Source organism: Cupressus sempervirens, chromosome 11, assembly GCF_028749045.1.
Source record: "Cupressus sempervirens isolate cs-2001-9-10 chromosome 11, ASM2874904v1, whole genome shotgun sequence".
NCBI lineage: Eukaryota > Viridiplantae > Streptophyta > Pinopsida > Cupressales > Cupressaceae > Cupressus > Cupressus sempervirens.
In genome coordinates this window covers 19,298,126-19,321,430 of record NC_143128.1, presented here as the reverse complement: position 1 = coordinate 19,321,430, position 23,305 = coordinate 19,298,126, and the positions used below count along the sequence as shown (strand labels likewise).

At 35.3% G+C, this 23,305-nt stretch overlaps 2 protein-coding genes across 5 annotated transcripts in view; both read left to right on the top strand.

Moving 5' to 3' along the window:
- The window catches only part of LOC149528027 (uncharacterized), a 133,684-nt gene that overhangs the window by 51,451 nt on the left and 58,928 nt on the right, over window positions 1–23,305 (top strand). For 3 of the 4 annotated variants that reach the window (XM_089809052.1, XM_089809049.1, XM_089809050.1), the window contains exons 2-3: window positions 12,157–12,229; window positions 12,949–13,007. In XM_089809052.1, the coding sequence (XP_089665178.1) occupies window positions 12,157–12,229; window positions 12,949–13,007 (132 nt within the window). Of the gene's footprint in view, window positions 1–12,156; window positions 12,230–12,931; window positions 13,008–23,305 lie in introns of all 4 variants that reach the window. The other variant, XM_089809051.1, reaches the window with a different exon arrangement.
- On the top strand, window positions 4,982–5,479 carry LOC149528029 (uncharacterized). The gene is made up of 2 exons (XM_089811110.1): window positions 4,982–5,222; window positions 5,330–5,479. Exons 1-2 carry the CDS (start codon window positions 5,001–5,003, stop codon window positions 5,477–5,479), a joined length of 372 nt encoding a protein of 123 aa, XP_089667236.1. The 5' UTR covers window positions 4,982–5,000.

The window sequence follows — 23,305 nt, the reverse complement described above, 5'->3', positions numbered from 1 at the left end:
ATATAAATATGCATACACGCATGCACGTGCGCACACACACACACACACATGCATCCAAATGCACCCAAAATCCCCCCCAAAAAAATTGCGCATCTGCGCATCAGAATCCTGCACACGCATCAGCATCAAAACCAGAATCGGCAACTTAGCTATTGATAACTATGCTGATTGCTGATGATATATTGCTGACTGAGTTGTCTAAAATGCTAATGTAATATTTAGATTGCTGGTACAATGCCCGGTGATTGTTGATTGTATTTACTGCAGTCTATATTGTTTTTTTTGTACTAACTGTACTGTTTATTGGTAGCTAGATCTTAAATGCTGTCCGGTTCCACTCCTCTGACCTGCTGTTGACTAGACACTATAGAATTGCTGTTCTTGTTGCCGCTGCTCATTTATTGGATATGAAGATCTGAATGTGCCCCCTCAATATCCTTTGCTACTTCCCTTAGTACTCTCACGAGGGAGAAGCCATGTCCTTTCAGGAAGGTCCATAGTATCCTGATTTTTAAGTCACTCAAAACTCAAAGGTATATTAACGATTGGGAATTTAATTATTTGATATTAAATAAATTTGAATATTTTATATTAATTATATTTATTGTTATATATACAATTAAGATTTTATATGAAAATCCTCGTGAATGGGTTTATCCATATCCTTTGAATGTTGGTGAGGTGTTATGGAGTAAATCGATTGATGGATGGTGGAAAATGAACTTCGATGGAGCCTCAAAAGGCAACCCTGGTCTATTTGGAGCAGGTGTTATTACCAGAGATTGGGATGGTAACATCATTGTCTGCAGTGGAAAAAGGCTAAATGATGGAACTAGCAATGTGGTAGAAGCAAAGGCTGTTCTACTGGCAGTTAGTGGAACAAGAAAGCTTGAGCAATAAGGCTGCATTTAGAAGGTGACTCATAGATTATCCTAAATACAATAATCAAAGGATCTATTCAAGCATGGCATTTATAGAACCATGTAGACATTATCAAGACAATTCTGGCCTTGTTAGAAGACTTCAAATTCATACATGTCAAAAGAGAGGGTAACAAGAGGCAAACATTTTGTAAAACTAGGCCCCCACCCTTGCTCATGGGGAAATCAAATTGGATGACTTCCAAAAGTTAAACCTTGAAGAAAATAACTAAGCATGACGAGAAATAAAATTTGTGAAAGGTAGTGGACAGGTAGCGAAGATGTACATCATAGCTGCATTTAATGCGGAGCACAACTCAAAGTAAGGAGAAAGGGGTTATTAATGTCAAAAGAACCCTAAATAATCATAATTGTGTCATTCCTCTTTCAGTTTGTTCAAAGTGAATTGGGGTTTTTCGTTAGTGGGTAGATGGAGACATCCATTATGTTGAAGACAGGAAAGCAACAAAACCCCTTTCATGGTCTAGTATTGAAGAGGTGATTGGATGGAATATTTAACTTTACGAATTGAAGGCTCAATGGAAGTGTGTTTATCTTGCTGGGATAAATGTTTAATAAAGTGGAAAATAGGCAAAGAACAAACACTAATGTGTACTCGATGATCATGGCTTGGGGTCTACAACTCGGTGCTTCAGTGGTGTATTGTCTTAAAAAGTGTACACTTGCTTTGTAAGACCTTTTAGCCCTCCTTTTAGCAATCTCCTACGTCCGTGGATGCATTCATTATCTAATTGTTAACTTTCCTTGAGTTTTTGCTCGTTTGCAATTCTTCTTTTTCAATCCCTAAGATCTTGGTGGCCATGCTGAGGCTCAAGAACCCTTAGGTAAGAGTTGAGGTCTGGGCAGTCTAGTTTGGCACAGGGCTAGGATTCGATGATGACTTTGGAATGAAATTTGAAAATGATCATGCCAATAATGGTGGAGTTTGGTTAGGTGGTGGTGTGGGTTGTTGAAGTTTGTTTAGACTGTTAACCTTGACTTTGTAGTGGTTTTACTTCATTAATAAAATTACTTATTACCAAGAAAAATTAGATTTTATATGATAATATTTAATGATATATTTTATGAATGATTATATACACACACACATACTTATGTATTGATACATATTATACTATATATCAGATTTATATTATAAAATATTTAATTAGTATATACCTTTTAGATGTATGGCATGTCTATATATTATAATTATATTATATATTATTATATTACAATAATATATATATATATATTGATCGGTAAAAGGCCGAAGCTAAATAGTTTTGTTAATTTAAACTTATAGATGAGTTTGTAGACTTTTTCTCAATTCAAAACGGGCATTGGTAGGAAAGAATGGAGTCAAGAAAACCTCCATGCTTGCCCATATAAAAGTTTATAGTTAATTATGGGGCATTCCCCATTTTACAAACTTTATTGATAGATCATTCCATTATCTTTACAAATTTGTTTACATGAAGAATTTTCCTCTTTTATTCCCGATATTTGCCGTTGCCTGTTGTTAGTCGATATCCATCTTTGTCGGTTAGATGTTGCGCCTTGTTTGAGTGCTTTTGGGAAATCTTGTATTCACTCACTCTTGGCCAAGATCATTGTTAGATTTGTAATACGATATGTTGCCTATTTATGCTTGATATAAAAACTAAGTTACACGGGTACCCCTCCCCCCCCTCCGGACCTCGAACTGGTTCGAACCGGTTCGAGATTCTGGTCCGGTTCGACCAGGGTTCGATTTTCGAATCCTGGTTCGAACCTGGGCGGACCAGGCTGGGAAAATCGAACCAGGTTCGAACCCAACCAAGAACCCGCCCACGGACGCAGAAATAAAGTGACTTATTTGCATTTTTAAATAATTTTTGGAGTCCACGTACCCTAAAAAGGTGTTATGAATTGGTTTTTTGCTCTCTCATAGTCATTTGATGTTTCTAAATAGGTTGTTTTGCCTTGAAGGAGAGCACATAAGTTTTTTGAGCAAGCATCCGGTTGTGCAAGGAGGAGTTTGAAGCAATACTTGTTGGTGTTCTTGAAGTGTTTGTGCATCATTTATACACATTTGCAAACTTGCAATGGCTGGAAAAGGACCAAGAGGTAAGATCTTATTCTATTTACTATTGTTTTGGTCTAGTTTTTCCAAAAAAATTTCATTTCTCTTTCAATCTTCATATGTTCTAAGTTCTTGAATCTTTTCCATTATTTCAGAATTCGTCATTTTCTTGCATATAGATTATGAACATATATCTAATTAGTAATTTCTTGCCATAGGGAAAGGTTCGAAATTAATGTCATCTACCTCTTCATCAATAGGCAACACCGAACAAAGAATGGAAACCAACTCCGATTCTCCTCTATGGAAGTATGTAGACATTATAAAATCCATTCCAGGAGGTGGTGCATTCCGTTGGAGATGTCGAGGATGTGATGTAGAAAGAAATAGTTCTTATTATCGTGTGGTAGGCCATCTATGTGGTTATGCTGGAAGAGGAGTCAAGAAATGCCCTGGCAAAAATGGTGTCCCTATACCAAATCACACCGTGTTAAAATATATTGAAGAGCATGAGGCAGCAGAAGAGAGAGAAGGACGCAGGGCAATAGAACTCGGTAGTAGTAGCAATAAAAGTAAAAAAGCTAAGGGAATGCAGGCCCCCTCAGATGTTATTGTACAAGACCACCCCTTCTTCAATACTACAATGGACATTGACACTGAATCTATCCCCATTGTACACAAAAGAAAGGGGCCAATAGAAACTTCTTTTCAAAACAAAGCCCGGGAAATTGCTGACATTAAGGTGGGAAGATGCCTCTATACAAATGGGTTGTCTTTTAATGTTGTCCGCTCTCCGTTTTGGAAGGACATGTTGAGGGGTGCCAATGAAGCTCCAAAAGGGTATTGTGGCCCCGGGTATGAGAAAGTTCGCACCACCTTGTTGGATGATGAGGTCCAACGGGTTGAAAATCAATTGAAGCCCATAAGGGACTCATGGGTTGAGACAGGGGTGACAATTGTTTCAGATGGCTGGAAGGATTCTAGGAACCGTCCCTTGATCAATGTCCTTGCGGTGCCCCCTAAAGGGGCAATGTTTCTGAAAGCGGTGGATTGTGAGGGCAAAGTAAAAGATGGGCCATTTATTGCTGATATCTTAATTGAGGCCATTGAACAAGTGGGAGCAAGAAACGTTGTCCAAGTCATAACGGACAACGCAAAGAATTGTAGAGCAGCAGGTTTGTTGGTTGAATCGCGATATCCACATATCTTTTGGACACCTTGTGCAATCCATTCACTCAATCTTATGCTAAAAAAGATTGGGAACCAAATTGAGTGGATCAAAACAATGTATGAAGAGGCTGAGGACATACAAATGTTTGTCACAAACCACCACATGACTCAATCTCTTTTCAGGAACTACTCAAAATTGGAGCTATTGAAGGTAAATGAACTTGAACTCAAATTAGTAATTTAATTTTTAATATTTGACAATTTCTGATTTTTCATATTTTACTTGTGCAATTGCCAATGTGTATACTTTTCTTAGATTTCTAAAATATGTATCTAATAGTTGTTTTTTGCTCTAATTTATGTCACAGGTTGCTGAGACCCGTTTTGCATCACATATAATCGTCTTAAGACGACTTGTGCAAGTGAAAGATGCACTTCAAGGTATGGTAATCAACAACAATTGGGGTGTATGGAAGCAAAAGAATACTGAAAGGGCAAACAAAATAAAGGATAGGCTATTGGCTGACTCATGGTGGGAACGTGTGGAATATCTCCTTAAGATCACCGAGCCCATTATGAGCATGCTTAGGTACACTGACATGGATAGGCCTTGCCTTGGAGAGATCTATGATGGCATAGACTCAATGATTGAGAAGATCAGGCAAGTTATAAATGAGCAGGAGCAAGATCCGCAAGAGACCTTTTTCAAACAAGTGCAAAAAATTATTAATGAAAGATGGAACAAAATGACCACTCCATTACATTTGCTTGCCTATGCTTTGACCTCCAAATACTATAGCTCACAATATTGTGATCTACCAGGAAGGTTGCCACCATATAGAGATATGGAAGTGTCTGAGGGGTACCAGGCAGCATTTAGAAGAATATTTCCTGATGATGATATAAGAGATCTAATCATGGATGAGTTCATAGCATTTGTCAATGCTACAGGTCTAAGTAATGATGCTCTTCGTCATCGGTTCAAGAAGCATGCTCATGGTTGGTGGTACCTCCATGGCCAAAAATTCCAAACATTGCAGCCCCTTGCAATCAAAGTTATATCACAAGTAAGTTTTATTTTATTTTTTAATTAGCTCATTTTATCTTCAAAAGAATTTTTTAATAAGATTGAATTAATTCCTTTTTAATTGCCTACCTTATGTTGTCTTTATAGGTTGCTAGTTCTTCTGCATCAGAAAGAAATTGGAGCACCTATTCTTTCATCCACTCGGTGAAGCGCAATAGGTTGCAATCAAAAAGAGCCGAGAACCTGGTATTTGTGCATAACAACTTGCGCCTTCTTTCGCACAAGAGTCAAGAATAAAAGAAGGGGAGACAAAGAAGTGGGATGTAGATGCAGAGATTGCGGACTTGGATGCTTCCACTGCTGCGCTTACAATTGATGATTTTGATGACTTTGATGTCAATACCATTGTTGATTCTGCTGCTGATCCCATTGGCCTTGGTGCAAGTAATAGCATAGGCGAAGGAGGAGATGAAGAAGAAGATGAAGAAGAAGAAGATGAATATGAAGAAGATGAAGATGAAGAATGAAGAACTTAGAACTAGAAATTCAGAATTTTAATAGATTTTCATTCTATTAGTTACTGTTAAACATTGAACGTGAAACAATGACACCATTTTAAATGTTTTGAATCTTTCATCTTTGATGTTGAAGTTGATTGAACTATGTTACTATATGATGGTATGCTCACCATGATACATTGATATGTTATTGTTTATGCTGTTTTAAAGTTTTAAATGTGTTTATGGTACTATGCTACATTCTAATTTTAACTAATGCTTCATAAAAATGTACATATATATATATTTTTTTAATTTTTACATGTTTTTGTACTAACGAACCCAAACCCCTTTCCAAAATTTCGTCGAACCAGCGAACCGGTTGTCGAACCCGAACCCAAAACCGAACCACGAACCGGCAACCTAGTATAAAAATGAAAATCATTCTTGATCCGTGTCCTCTAATTTATCTTTTAATCTTAAAATAAAAGGAGTTATGCTATCATTCAATCAAGATTAATGGGAAATGATTTAAGCTGAATTATTTCTTGGTACTTAGTGTGACAAAATAGATGACAGATCTTGTGATTACCAATCTTACTATACCAAATGAGAGGGACCAAAATTAATATTGAGACATTTAAATTTCTAATTTTACTATAAACTCTTTTATCAATAGTTCCAATTCTACCTTGAAGACAAAAGAGAGGAATCGTTTACTCATAGAGAGGAATATATACCAAGGGGACTAAAAGGAGGAGAGAGAAGGTTAAAGGAGAGCCTAAAGGGAACATCGAACAGGGTCAAAAGAAATATTTTAACAACCAATAGAGCAAAAGAACAAATCAGTACCATAGGAGTGCATACTATGGCATAGGACCTAAGCTATGACTCTAAAGGGGACAAAACAGAGTAACAAAAACAGGCCCACCTAGAAGAAATCAAGAAGAGAATATCAAATAGAAGGAGATGACATAGAAATAAAGAGCCTAAAGATTTGCCTCTGAATATAAAAAACTAACAAAGGATCGCTGAATCCTAATAACAATAATCTTGGCTTAAAACATATTAGATTATCTTTGGAGGATACCTTTTGCATCTGCTTCTCTATTAGCTAGAGAGTCTGCTTTGTTATTACCCTCCCGATAATTATGTTTTCAAATTTATCAACAATATTAAGTGCATACTCCAGTTTGGAATTAAGTATCTAGTTAGGGGTGATCCTTATCCTTAGAGCATTTAAGATAAGTTGAGAGTCACCTTTGATTACTAACTTGTTAATGCCTATCTCCAGACCAAGATTTAATCCTTCAATCAAGGCTTCTAGTTCCGCTAGGTTATTATAAGTATCCCTAGGAGTTTGGCTCTCTTTAAAATACACAAACCTTTATCTGATTGGATTATATGTCCTAATCTTGCTAGACCTGGATTTCCTCTAGAGGCCCCATCAAAATTAAGCTTTGCCCAACCAATTGGAGGAGGTTCCCATCACACTTAGCATTGGCTTGTTTGTTAGCTTTAGAGTATATCATCGGAGGGTTAATAAAGTTGAACCAATTCTTGCGCATTTGTACATCCCATTTGGAGAAGGAGCCTTCTACCTTATATGAGTTCCTGAGGTTATTGTGTGCCACCTCTATTATACAAGCCTCCAACTTATTCAGGAAAGAATTTATATCCATATTTTTGTTATTGAATATTCTTCTATTCCTCTCCTTCCATAATTCCCATAGGAGAATAGATGGAGAGGTTCTCCAAAGATTGCTATACACCTTAGAGCACCTGTGTTTGGACCAGCTTTTAAGAAAATTCCATAGGTTATTAGAAAAGGTTGTTTGTCAATTGAGCTTTTGACATAACCATTGTATCGTATGGGCAATGAAACAACAAATGATTAGCTGTCTCAGATTTTTTTTTTGGTAGTGATAACATCTTTAGGGTACCTCGAAGCCCATCTTGGTAAACCTATTAGAAATGAGATTTCTTTTTTAGAGAGCTGCCCAAAGGAAGACACCTACTTTAGGAAGACGTCACATCCCAACATAGGTTAAATGGGATCTCAATCTTCTCCATTGTTGTGACTTAATAATTTTTTCATATCCTCTTTTGACACTATATTTCCCGTCCTTTGAAGCTCCCCATATTAGTGTATCATTCCTATCTTTGTGGTTAACCTGTCTAATTTTTAAAAATTGTTCAAAATTAGTCTTTGCTAGATTGCTAATCACCTTAAATACTGTTATTAATCTTACATTTGCAATCGCTCACTTGTGACCCCCATAGATTGATGAGGGTATTTTTAATATTAGCTAGCAAATGAAAGCTATCAGGTGAGGAAAGCCCATCCCACGATTCTTCCCAAAACAGTGCAACTTGGCCACGACCAATGTGCCAAGAAAGATTGTCGAAAATTAAGGGGAGACAATTCATCATGAAATTTCAAATTCTGAAGCCTTTTGGGGAGTTTCTAGTTTGAAACAAGGATAAGGGGTTGGAGTCGTTCAATTATTCATGAAATAAAATCTTAATCCATTTACTATCATGTTCTTGGTACATCCTCCAGATGAGTTTAGTGCCTAAAGCTTTGTTTTGCCAACTCCAGTTCTTAATACCTAATCCGTCGTATTCTTTAGGTCTACATATTTTGTCCTATTTTATCAAATGCTTTTTTCTTCCTTTTTGAATTACCTTGTTGGAAAAGGTTTTTTAAATTACTAACTTCCTTTTGACTCCTTTGGGGAGTGGAAGACAAGACATTTGATACATAGGTATGGCTGATAATACTGCTTTTATCATGGTTGACCTTCTTGCTTTAGTCAACCATTTACCTTTCCAACTTTCCTTTTTTATCTAATTTGTCAGAAATGAGGTCCCAAGTCTTTCGTTCCTTGATCCCTTTTCTAATTGAATACCAAGATATTTTCAAGGGAATTTCCCTTTTCTATATCCCATTGTTTTGCATATATTACCTTTCATTGTAGGGGAGGCATTGATAAAGAAAATCTCAGATTTACCAGCATTAACTTTTTGACCTGACACTTGCATATATGCTTTTATTATTTGTTTGAAATTTTGGGTCTCTTCTAAAGTACTTTCACCTAGGAGAATGGTGTCATCTACGAATTGTTGATGTGTTATTTTAGGAACTTCCTCTATTACTGTAATTCCTCTTAGCTTCCCTTCCATCTGGGCCTTTTTTTATGGCTTTGCTAAAGGCTTTTGCCATGATAATGAAGAGGAATGGGGATATAGGATCCCCTTGCTTGATTCCCCTCGATATGTTGAAGAAACCTTCAGGGGTTCTGGTGATTAGAAGGGAAAATTTAGGTGTTGAAATACAATTAAAATTAAACTGATCCACTGATGTGAAAAACCAAAGGCTTCTAGAGTTTTGCATAGATATCTCCAATCTACTTTGTCATATGCCTTTTGAATGTCTAACTTCATTAACATACATGGTTCTTTGTTTATTTTAGCAAAATGTATTAGTTCTTGGATTATAACTATTCCATCAAAGATTGACTTGTTATGGGCAAAGCCTATTTGTTCTTCCAAAATAAGCTTTGGAAGAAATTTCTTTAATCTATTCACTAAGGCTTTAGAAAGAATTTTATAGATAGTGTTACATAGGGCTATGAGTCTAAAATCCCTGGTTCCTTGTGATTAGTCTTCTTCGGAATTAGTGCTAAATTGGTGTTATTAATTTCGGTTAATAGGGAACCCAAATTTTAGTTGCCTTAGTGGCCTCCCATAGTTCAAATCCTAACATATCCCAATATTTCTGAAAGAAAAAGGTCTGGAAACCATTTGGATCTGGAGATTTGTCTGGTTTGATATGAAAAAGGGCTTCTTTGATTTGTTCTATTGTAAATTTCTTATTTAGCCATATGTTATATATATTACAATAATATTTGATTTATTATCAACTTATATATTATATCTATTTATATTATTTATTACCTACATATTTATATATTTATTATTAAATCTTTTTTCTAAAAAGGTGATGATTTAATTAGGGTTTCAAATGGGGGGATATGACATTTTCTTAGATAACTTACAACAACAAGGGTTTGGTTTATTACATAAAAAAGCTAAGGAATATAGATGAAAAATAGATGCATTGACAATCAATAGTAATATACCCTTTATTGAAATTGGGATGTCAAGTTATACATTCTGAGCTTGCAAATGATTGCTCCAAGAATGAAACTATCAGTCACTAACCTGATCGCTTGATAAGAAAGATTAGCTCAATTAATTTTAGAACTGCGGTTTTTGTCATCAATGGCGTCTTCATGTGCTGTGATCTCCTCTTGACAATTGTATTGTTCAATAGTTGTTCAGATAGATTGAAGATGATCAATCTGATTCTGCTTAAATTAGGATTGAATTCTGCTCCAAATACCTGCTCCAGCCACCTCCGTACTTTGCAGACAAATATAAAAGTAACAATTATGCCTAGGCTTGCGTCCAAGCATTGAGTTCTCAGCTCTCAAGGTTTGCGTCCTGAAAAAGCTAGCTATTCGATTTCCTTGCATAGAGAAACAAAACTCAAAATGATTCATAATGAATTCCAATTCCCATCAGTGCTTCTTTATAAAAGATCCTCAGGCCAAAAAGCTGTGAGAATATTCTTAATTCACTAATTTTGGTGACTTAGGCAACTGTATTATTTACTTCTCATAAAAATGTTTACCACCATGTATAATGGCACAGGAAGATAAAATCGTAATTCAAGTGGCCCCCTTTAATGATTGCATATGAATAACTCAATTTTACTTAATCAAAACTATAGCTTTTTCACCTACATATATAATTACCACCTTACCTCCTTTGTTAACTTAATGCTTTAACCTTAAGGGGAGAAAACTAATAGGCTAGCATTATTATTTATTGACGTGCCAGGCGAGAAGGGACATTACACCATGTTAGGCATAGCTCTAAAAGGAGGAAACCAAACATTGCTGTGTTTGCTTCTTCCACCCATGGACTTCCCCATACCATAGTGAACCCTATTGGCATGCAGCAGCAGCAGCAATGAAGGATGGCACAAGTTGTGTCCCAAATTTTCCTGTTATTTCGTTAGAATTGTGTCAAAAATCTTGCTGAACATTCATGAGCCATAAATGAAAACGTTGACCTCATTGAATACTGAATCATTGAAACTTGTAGCCTTTGGGTATTTTTTGTAATTTATATATAATGTATATGCCCACTGTCAATGAATGCAATTAAATTTTCTTAAAATTTAATTTGTTTGTCACAGTCACCATTTGTGAAATGAAAATCTCATCTGAACTCTAATATTATGTGTTAGAGTTCTATGAGGTGTATAATGATTGCCTTATCAATGCTATCATATAAATATTTGTTCTTTTTTTAATATATTGAAAAATACTATTTTTGGTAGCTGTCTCCTAAAAATGGTTTCTTCGCTGTTACTATCCCCGAAATGCATTCCCCCAGCCCCTGTCATCACCATATTGGAATTGTTTTTGATGTGCAGGCTTAGGACATTTAAATATAGCCTATTCAGTCATTTATGCCCTAGCAACCTTTTTCTATAATTTCTGATTTCTTTGTAATGTCCCTCTTTCCAGAGTCATCATAGTGCTGGCTATTCTCCACCAGCAATGGCATGACTTCAAAAATACAAATCTGCATAACACAATGTGTGTTTTTAGTGGTTTTTCCACATTTTTACAGCATTGTGGAGGTGCACTACGAGGACCAGATCAGTGAAAATTGTGTAAAAATCTGTCATGGTATCCAAATTTGGGTTTTCATACACGTAATTTTGTGCTATTCTGTCCGGAGAATAGCTGTGTCCAGTCACCATAGGGGTTGCAAGGAGGACCTGTTGTCCCTGCTTCACGTCCTCAAGGCATATCAACTGTCAATTGTTGATACAAGGACAACTCTCCATTGTGAGCCATATTTTTTAGATCTTCTTGGAAGGAGCTTAAGTTTGTGATTTAATCTGGCTTTCGTTTACCTACAGTATTGCCACAGTCTAGGAATATTGGTTTGTGAATTAGAATATTCCAAGTCTCTCCTTGGTGCAACATAGGTCAAATATTGGCGAAGTGTCTATAACCTTAGTGGATGTGTATATTACTTATTTACTTTGATATTCGTCCATTTCCAACCAAGTATTTATATTGCTAGTGGAGTCAACTCTAGTTCACATCCAGGCCTAGCTCTACTGACAATTGAGTGCCAATGCTTCCAGCAGAGCTTGTATAAATCACCTCTTGCCTCAGTCATCCAGTGTGATCAAAATCCTTCTTTCCATTGTTTTTCAAACTTAAGCTTACAATCTTTACCTTTCATCTTGTTCAATTTACCTTTTGAGATGTATCTTTACGTTTTATGCCGTATAATTTTAATATCTTTAATTTACATTTCAAGGTTTGGTTGAAATCGCATTCAACGATACATGTTGAATGTATATTGTTTTTCATAAATGTGCAGGGTCTCAAAATAGAAATTGTTCCATCGACATTTGCTGAGAACCTTGACAAATCAGCTTATAGCAATCCTGGTGGTAACGTCTGTTCCCTTTCAACTCTATGAAATGTTTTTGCATCTTCAGCAAAGGTTCACAAGCTTGAAGAATATTATCACGTGTTTGGAGGAAATCAGATATTATTAGCAACATGCTAGATTTCTAACTTAATGAACTTGCACCTGCCTGAAATTTATTTTGCGGTCATGGATACTGCTTTATGTGCTTATTAGTCATTTTTCATCTTAAACACTGTTCCCTTTCAACTCTATGAAATGTTTTTGCATCTTCAGCAAAGGTTCACAAGCTTGAAGAATATTATCACGTGTTTGGAGGAAATCAGATATTATTAGCAACGTGCTAGATTTCTAACTTTAAGTAACTTGCACTTGCCTTAAATTTATTTTGCAGTCATGGATACTGCTTTATGTGCTTATTTTTCATCTTAAACATGATTATAAGATCTTTGGACACTACAAAAATTCTGCTATATAGTGTAAACATGAATTAAATGTCATCTCAAACATAAATAAAGACTTTTCGCCGTTAACAGTCAGAGACTCAAAAATATACAAGTTGATGCTTTCACTGGATAAATCTCAAAATTACTGTAGTATATCTTACTTTAACTGGAAATTTACTTTCATAACGTCTAATGCATGCTTTAGTCTTCGGCAGGTTTTTCATTTCACACATCGTCTAATTTTTAAATAGACACTTCTTAAGTGACTTCTGGTCTAGTGTTGTTCTTAATGCAGAATATGCTGCTGAAACTTCTTTGTGCAAGGCTATTGATGTTACAAGGAACATGCTTCAGGTATAGTAAGCTTTATCACTGAATTTTCCTACCCCGTCCATTTCTAAATAAACAAATAGTGCTCTGGTTAGTAGCAGCATATTAACTTTGTTTGAAGGAAGGCTTTTTAGCTGCTGTAATGCAATGTGAAAAGTACATTCTATCTGGCCTCTTGGTAATTTTTAATTGCCCAATGCCACATTTGGTGTAACCAAATTTAAATTAGAGACAGTAATAATTATTATAGAGTTGAAAATGTGAGCACATTTAGGGAGTTTGGAAGATAATGTAGTTCAACATCTCAAATCACCTTTGCAACCCATGATGCCAAGGTTACAAGAACTGTTATACAAGAAGATAATTTGTTCTGTAGGCTTATTCTTGCAAACGAGTAAAGCATCATTAATACCATAAACACTAAACTCAACACTGATAAGAAAATCTTGACCGTTTCAAACTTGTAGTAGTTATTACCTTTGCCCTTTGTTCTGTAGGCTTATTCTTGCAAAAGAGTAAAGCATCATTAATACTACAAACACTAAACTCAACACTAACAAGAAAATCTTGACCTTTTCAAACTCATAGTAGTTATTATCTTTGCCCTATCTCATGAACTTTAAAATAAAAGCCCAAATAGTCACTATCACAACAACATAATGTTTTTGACAGAAGCTAATCATCAACTTAAAAATTTTAGTCTAAGAAATCACTGTTTAAAGCATTTTTGGGTGTGTGTTGTCTTTGGTTGTATTTGGGTGCAGTTGGGATCTTTTAGGAACACCTGCGAGCACCTTGGGAGTGTCCCAATCACCTTAGGTTCTCTGTGCATCCTTCATGGGGCACCCAACTGGAGAACCTGGTAATGTAGGTTTTTTTTTAATTTATTGCATGGATGGCTGCGACTGCAGTTTTCAGATCCTGTCTTTGTCCAAACAGTAGGGTCTTGGTCAATTGTGCTGCACAACCATCTGGGAAAATGTACTGCAAGTTGGCAATGCCCAGATCTGACTATTTGATGCCCTCCTTGTTGGCTGGTATGAGTTTTGCACTGCTGGAATCTTGATGACCAAAAAAATGGAATTTTGTTTCCAACTTACGTTAGGTCACTGCTGGGATATGCTTGAAACCTTTGAAGTCTGCAATAGCTTGGATTGAAAACAAGGGTTCCTGTCCTCGGTCCAATATGATGAATTTCAATAGAGTTTTCATCTTCTTGAATCTGAACATGCCAAGGATTTTCACCCTTGGATGTCCTTTGATTGAAAAGTTGCTCAATTATGAAAGTTTATGCAAATGATGGATTGAATGATACTGAAGTTCAGATATACACTTCCTTGATATACCTTTTGGAATTGGACCCTTGAGTTGTAAATTTTGTTTTGGTAGAATATTCAATGAATTAATGAAATGATCAAACGATCATTTAAAGAACTATATGATTGATGTTTCTATAATGAAGCAATTATAAAATAGAAACTAACTAATGTGTATGTTTTGTTACAGTATTGATCATTATAATAAATAATCAAGATATTATTCTAACCCTCCCTTCAATGTTCAATCTATCAACTCACCAAGTTGCCCCCTAAATTTTACAAACTTGTCTTGGCTCAGTGACTCGATGAGAATATCTATTGTCTGATTTGCATACGGAATATATAGCAATTGAACTAAAATGTCTTCAACCAACTTTCAAATGAACCGATAATGAAGTTCAACATGCTTGATTCTCTTGTCAACGACATAATTCTTGGCCATTTTGAGCATCTCTTGATTGTCATAGTAAAGGGGAGTAGGAATTGCTTGAGACATCTGCACGTCTGAAAGCATTCTCCAAAGCCAAATTGCCTCACAAGCTGCCTTAATCGTTCCACGATACTCAACTTCTGTTTGTTATTGATTTACAGCTTAGGTCGGATAAATCCAATTGATAAAATTAAATAAATTGTTAATTATACAATAATAATGATGAATATATATGTAGGTATGCATGTATGTGTGTGTGTGTGTCTATATATATGTCATAAACATATTCAATAAATGTTAATTCTACAAAATAATAATGATCAATATATATGTAGGTATGCATGTGCGTACGCTATATATATATATATATGTATGTATGTATGTATGTATATCAGATTTATATTCTATAGATCTGCATTATTATCTTCTTGTATATACCTGCAGAGAAAGAATTATACCAGATCGAATGGAGATTAAAACAGTGATAGTTCACATATATTGCATTGAAATAATAAAAAATCCCTCTATCCACTATAATCTGATCTATACCTTTTGACACTGCTGAGAAAAGAGCTATTGCCTGCTGTTTCGTGCTAGTCCAGATGACTGCATGAGATCCCATACTGAAAACATACCTAGATGTTGATTTTCTGTCATTGACAAAATTTTTCCAATTCTGCTTTTGTAAAACCAATAAGCCTATGATTGTGACTTTTGTTGTACAAAAGACCAAAGTTAGAAATGCCCTTCATATAAGGTAGCACACGCTTTGCTACTACCCAATGATCAACCTTGGGGCTGTTGTGAAGTGTGAAATGTAGCTCATTGCAAAACTAAGACCAAACTTGTTGTGACCTAATCACACTTTGCCTATCAAAGATGGGATCCCCTATCTTTTCACCCACTTTGCCCTTTGCTTTGCTTTGTCTTGGTAGTTCTAGTGGCACTCTCTTAGGTTTTGGGGGGTTCCATGTGAGAAGTGATGAGTTTAGACCAAGACTCCAATAAATATTAGTTACTTGCATTTTGATTTTGGTTTTAGGGTGCTCCCCGGTTTCAAGTTTTGAAATCGAATCTTTTGGGCATAAGCCAATAAAATTTTGAGCCTTTATGAAGCACCTTTCCATTTTGGCATGTCGAGTTACTGACGAGCATGGAGAAAGAAGTCTTGAAGAGTAATGCGTAGGGGCACTAAAATGTGGCTAAGAGAGTGAAAAAACAAGAAGGGCACCTAGAAATGAAACATGAAGATCACTAAGCCTTGAAATGTTCAGAGGGGGAAATTGTGGAGAAAAATGCAAAATGGTTAAACAAATGGAGGACTTCACTTGCAAAGGTTAGGAATGCTTAAACAATTTTGCCAAACCTTGAAAACATGTTCAAAATCCCCAACATCGAAAAAGTGTTGATCAAAGGAAAAATTGAGGACTTATAAGAAGAGGATCCATCGTGGAATTCCAAACACACGTAGCACAAACAAGCCCACCTTGATTGCAAAATACCCTCAACCCATATTTAGGTAAGTCAAGAGAGTTATCCTCCATAGGTCACTAAATGTGCTTGAATGCAAATAACTTGTGATCAGGGAATATTCAAAAGGACACAATCTGCTTCCACTGTAAAAATGTGCTTGGGCGCAAAAACAACATGGTCGAGAAATCTTCCGAGGAATAGTCATGGAATGTGTCGGAGAATCCAAGGAAGCCAAACTTACTAGGTTAAGAGATTTCGTTCAATAAAAAAGGTTTCACATAAAATCTCACCTGGAGGAGGTGTAATACAAAGCTAATTGTCCACAATAGGAAGCAAGATTGTTGTGATTGGTGTAAATAGCCAACAAGATACTCCAAATTGACCTTGTACATCTTACATAGAGTGAATGCCAACTATCAAAGCTTGTTCTACACCCCAAATTACAGTAGGTTGAAGGAAGCACTTCCAAGCAAATTTTGTAGAAGACTCAGTGATCTCTCAAAATGAAGATGACTGCAACCTTCAAAGCACAATTTGTGTACAAGAATTCTGTATGAGTTGTGCAAGTTGAATGAGGTTTGCAAAACACCCCCCAACACATGCACATCTCTGTCAAGGAATGTTGGAGTCCACAAAACAACCCAAAACTTGATAATGGTCTAAAGCACTAGGCAACATTAGTGGGAATTGAATCACAAAGTTGGAAAAAGTCCATGCATAACTCCACACATGCTGTGAGCAATTTTGTTTGAACCAAGAGGGCGTCGTTTCCATGAAATAAGAGAAATTTCTAAGATTAAAGCACTAAACAAACTCGGGGTGCATCTTGTGGGATGAGTAGGAATATTTGAATGTACCACAATTATCGTGCCAAGAGTAATGCGCAAAAGAACTATCCGGTACATTCCTGTAATAATTTTAGCAGAGTTAAGGGCCTATCAATTAAGGAACTTTGGGAACTCCTCTTTTCTACTTATAGATTTCCTTTCGAGGCATGAATTTGCACGAGCTCTATTGACTCAAGTAGAATCTGTGAAATTATATAAGCCTTGATGAACTTTTGCATTAAAAAGGGTCAAGAATACTTTGAAAAGAAAAATGTTTGATTATGGCCTTGCGCAGGGTTCCTTCACCATGCCACAAGCACAAAATGCAAGAGTAAAATGTGTTTGAGCGAAATATTTTGCAAGTCAAAGATTCTTTTTTCGGAGAAAGTTTGAAATATGCCCAACATGATTGCAACATGTAAGGAAAACAAAATATAGAGGGAATCCACTAGAAAGGGCAAAACGTGCTCTAGTGTGATTCAAAGCATTCAAGGAATTGTTTCCAAAACAAATAAATCCTTCCCTAATGTTAAAACGTGCCAGAGCGCGATTTCATTAAGGTCACAAAAACTTCCCAAAGAACATAAAAATCCTTCATTCACCCTAAAATGTGCCTAAGCGCATATTCACCCAAGTGAAGGAATTTGTTCAAAATTGAATAATCCCTCAGTAATGTGTGCTCGAGTGCGATTCACATCAAGTCAAGGAAAGTTTTATGTAAAGAAAATTCACGAGGAGCACTAAAGTGTGCTCAGGTGTGATACATTGTGGACGAAGGAACACTACAAAGGGATTTGTCCTTGATAGAGCTTAAATAAGCTCAAATGCATTTGTTTTTGTTCAGAAGCTCAAGTGCATATTAATATTACTCATGCGGTGAGAGCATTTTGGAAAAATTGGGAATGATTGCAATCTTTTTATTTTTGATCAATTTGGGATGGGTCTGAATACAAAGTGCTTGTAAGGCAAATTTGTCAATTATTCATTGGGGATAGGAAAGTGCAAAGTGGTATTTAGAGAAATATTGAAGACAATGAAACTTTATGGATGGTGAAACTTTTGGTGCCGAGTTGAAAATTATGATTGTAATGATCAAAAATGAAAATTGGGGCGGTGTTTGAATTTAACACCAACAAATTGGATGGTCAAATTGAAGTTTGGAGATTTAATTTAAATTTAATAAAATTTAATATTATATATTTAATATTTAATTAATCAAATTCAATTCAAAATTGGAAATAGGAAAAAATAACAAAATTGGAACAGAGGTGAAATGGTTGAGAGAAAAATAAACCAATTTCTAGATTTGTATCATCTAAAATTGGAAGCACTCCAATTTAATGACGATTTAGGACCTATTTAATGTAATTTAATAATTTGCATTTAAGATGCATTTGCATGTGTTTTTATTTCTCCTAGACGGAATCTAGGTAGGATCTAATGGGTCCTCCTAGGTATTCCTATTCCATGGTGCAAAGCTTGAGGTAGGACCTATCCACTTGGGTCCTCCCTTTCTCTTATTCCAATCAGCACAATCATTTTTCTGCACCAAAACGGGGTTTTCTCAAGATTTGGACCCTATTTCCCAAAATTGGGACCTATTCTAGGACCTTGAGGCAATCCAAGGGGTTTCTGTGCCTGGGAGTCTAGGATGCAGTGCATCCTTGACCCGAGGTCCATTTTGGGTCCCCTTCTTGGCCATTGAGTCAGGGTTGATCCAAGGCATTAATTTCTTGCCTAGTCAACCGACGGGAGAAAGTTTATTCCGAGTCCTTTATAAGCACCCTCAATTGCTTCATTTGGCATAAGTAAGCATACCTCAAGTGAGAAAGATCAAGCAAAGCACACACATTCTCCATATGGACAAGCTATTGTGGACATCCCAATTTGACATAGGAATAATTGCAAGGTGGAAACAAGAGGCTTAAAAACATCCTTTGAAGCAAGAGAGTTCTTCATTCCCCCATTCCAATCCATCTTTCAAGCATTCAAGATTCAACCATGGAGTAGCAAATACGGATTATGAGTGTGGCTTAGATTACTTTAGCCTTGGGGACTTGGTATACTTTCTTGGTTATCCTCAAATCTATGCATTGTTGCTTCATCTTCAACATCAATCTTCATGCTAGGTTTGGATCTAGTGATTTAGATCTTGGCATTGCACATTCAAAGCTCATACATGAGCATCACACTCTTTACTATTGATTCAATGACTATCCGTGGAGGTGGAAACCACCAAAACAAGGGGTTGACTAAGGCAAACCCCTACATAGCCACCCAAAAACACCCATTTTCAGATATCAAACAGATCTCAAAAGATGGTACAATGTGTAGATTCAGATACCCTTTTTGCATAATTTTAGAGATCTGAAGGTTGTTTTGTGATTAGACAAAGAAGGTCAAGGACAGTGTGTGCCCTTGAGTTTGGTAGGTTGACCCTAACCTTCCAAATCGACCTTGACTGAGAGGCAAACGACTTTTGCGTTTCCCAAATCCTGCAATTTTAAGTTTAGATTCAAGTCTGTTTGCTGATTGAAGCAACACAGTGGGCAGGAATTCGGATTCCATTATTTGTCATCTTTTGCGATAAGTATCTTATTTGCTTATGTCAATTCAACAATTTACATTTCAGATTTATTGTTACATCCTTGTTTTTAGACTTGGAAGCAATTTAATTTCATACTTATTAGGTCTCAAGGAATCAGACATCCTTCCATCTATCTCCATAACCATTAGATCTTGGTTTGCATCAGTACTCCTTTATCACTTGGATTGCCTTAATGTTACTAATATCTAATAATCTTGGGGGTTAGATGAGAAGGGATCCATCCTCTTGAGGTGTTGGACTATGTGATGTATTGAGAGCTATTTTCTTGCTTTACATTTCATCCTACAGGATTTAAATGGATAATCAATTGAATATTAAATTTATATTTAATATTGATTATTAAATTTTGAGAAAGCTGAACTTTTTGAAAAATGACAAATTTGAAAATCAAATCATCTTGGAAATTACAAATTAATTAAATATTGAATTTAATATCTGATATTTAACTAATTAAATTGAGAAAGCTTGGAAATAAAATGATTTTTTGGGATTTAAAGCATATTGATTTAATATTGAATCATTTTGATATTTAATTAATAGATTTTAAAATTGATCAAAGCCAGAGAATAGAATGTTTTTTAAGAAATTCTACTAATTGTGTTTTTTCTCCAATATTTAATTCATGGTAAATCAGAAAATCAAATGCAAATGGATGAGACTTCTTCATGAAGTTAAAGCAACTAAATGGGAGCTTCCTAAAAAATCGGGAGAAAAATGTGACAAGAAGCAAGATTTTTGGGAGGGAATCTTTGTTTGATTGGAAACTTGGAGTAAAACGAAGCAGCTTCCTAAATTTAATTGGCAGCAATTAAAGCAGCTTTTCCTGGTTCAAGTGTTAGAAAGATTAATCTTCCCTTGGATGTATTTAATTGCGATATTCCAAGGATCCCTAAATGTAGTTTGTCCTATTGTACACATGTGGAGGACATGTCATTGTTTGTCCTTTATCCCACATGTGAGGACAACTCATTTTTTATAATTCCTTTATTAAGGAATTTAGTTTATCCTCCTTAAGATGATTGTGACACTTTGCACACACCTATTATGAATGTGGCATTCATAGAAATGGGAGTTACACATGCAACTCCTTTCTCATCTCTTTAAAAGAGATGCTCCTCCTTCTTTCTTCTTTACTCATATCAATTTGATGTTATTGTATTGAGCTATTTTGCTCCAACATTCTCTCTCTCTCTTCTCTAGGCATTTGCCTTCATTCATAATACTCACAAGGGGTTTTCTTTGCTTTCCCCTTATAAATCCTTGTCTCCATTGTTGAACCATCTTGGTGTATGCTCTTGGATTTTGCTTATCTCATGGTAACATTGTTTCACACTTAACTTACTTGGATTATTTCTCGTTCCTTGCTCTATCTTATCGTTTCTTACATGGTATCAGAGCTAGCTATCTAATCCTTGTTTTAAGTTTTGTGTTGAAGGTTGCCATTCATTGGAGCACACCTTATTTGGAGACGTCATTGAGAGAAGAAGTTTGTGTTGCGGTTTTCTGCTCATTCTAACATCCTTTGTGTGCAGATTTTTATTATATTTTTTTTATTGTTTACTAACCCTCTTTGGAAGGCTTGCCGCCAAAGGGTTCTCTGTTAAAAAAAATTTCAATTTTTTTTTCTTGTTTTGGAAGGCGTGCCGCCAAAACAAGAAGTATAACTTCATAGCACTTATTTATTTTAAATTGTGCAATTTTTTATATTTATTCTTCTTATCATTTCCTTCAATTATATTAAGGAAATAATAATCCTAAGTGTGTTTTAAAAAAAAAACCTTAGGACACTCCATAGGTTAAGTTTTCAAAAAAAAATATATAAAAATTTTACTTCTCATTTAAAAAAAAAAAAAAATCTAATATATTTTTTTATTTTAATATATTTTAATCTATATCTTAATTTATCTATTTGGCAAATCTAATTTTAAAAATTTTTTATGAGTTTTTAGAACTTTCTAATCAATAAACTTTCTATTTTCTTTCTTACCTTTTAAGTTCTTAAAGATCGCTCAGATCTTTTCTTGTTTGTTTTAGAAACCTTCCTTATTTTTTTTCTGCTGTTCGCAATTTGTTTTTTAAAACCTCGTTTTGTGATAAGATCAGGGGGTTTGTTTTTATTGTGTTCAATCTCCAATTTCTTATTTGAATTCTGTGCGCAGAGAACTCAAAACCCCAAAGCCGCCGGCGCTTCACTTATTTTTCCGTATCATTCTCCTTCCTCTGCTGACTCTGAAACTATGTCTTTGTGCATAGATTGCAAAGTAGTATCAGCAGGGTCCGCGCCATTCATTCCCATTTGAAAAATATTCCCAGTTCGGTGCTCCCCAGACGCCTTTGATCCAAGCTACTCCTACAGTCGTTTTTTATTTATTCCCCTGAAAAACAATGCATTCATGCCCCTGCCAGACGCATTCATTCCTACAGACGCATTCCTGCACCTGACACTGCCAATCCTGCTCCACGTCGTTTTTTCATTCATTTGCGTCTGATGCAAACAGCAAGCTAGGATATTCATTGCATGCATAAACGGTTTGCATGAATCATAGCTTCTCTCATAGCTATCTGCGTTGGCATTTGTATCTCATAGCTTCTCTTTCATACGTTCTTCTTTGCATATAGTAACGTGGTTTTCTCTCATACGTTTTCATTCTGAATCATCCGTTTTAATTGTACCAACATTTGTTTGGATTATTATTTTTTTTCTTTAAGCTAAGTTTATCTAATTATTTGTTAGGTTTTGTTTAAATTTTTTGGTTTTATTAATAAGTTTTTAATTAAACATTCAAATATATATATATTTTTTTGAAAGTTTGGTTTCATTTTATAAACTCTCATTATAATTTCAGGCTTTTATTATAAGCTTTTATTAAGGTTCTTATTTTGGTCATAATAGAGAGTTATAAAATTAATTTATAACTTCAAATTTGTCCACGTATAAGTTTGTTTTCATCATTTCACATCCAGGAATCCTAAATATAGAGAGTTGGATTCGTTTGTCTATCATCCATTTTAGGCTATAATCATTTTTTTTAAAACGTCTCTGAATTGTTCTTTTTGTTTCAGACTAATCATTTTTCTAACGTTTCTCTGTAGGGCTGTACTATTACTTTTCTTCAGAATCTTAATCGTAGTATTTGAACAAGTTTTTTAATCATATTTCTATTAGGGAGGACATTTTTTTATAAAAATGTCAACCTTAATTCCAGAAATAAAACTTAATCATACTAATTATCATTCCTGGAAAACTCACATTACGTTCATTTTTCGTTTTAAACACCTCTTCAAGATAGCCACTGATCCTTCTCTTGAACCGGGTTCAGCGGCTACTCAAGATGAAAAAGATACTTGGAAAAGTAAAAATGAAGAAGCTTTAGGTTTAATTGGTATTTCCATTATTCCAGATTTATATGTGTTAATTGCACACTGTTCTAAAGCTCATGATGCCTGGTCAATCTTGCAAACCAAGTATGACAATGGAGATGAATACCGCAAAATACAGTTGCAGGATCAACTTGAAGATCTCAAGTATACAGATTTTAAGACTATGGATGAATTTCTATTAAAATTTGATTCTCTTAAAAGCCAAATTATTGCTTTAGGTGTTCAGTTAGAGGACATTCGTTTAATTCATCTTATTCTTAAAAAGTGTCTTCCAAGACAGTTTC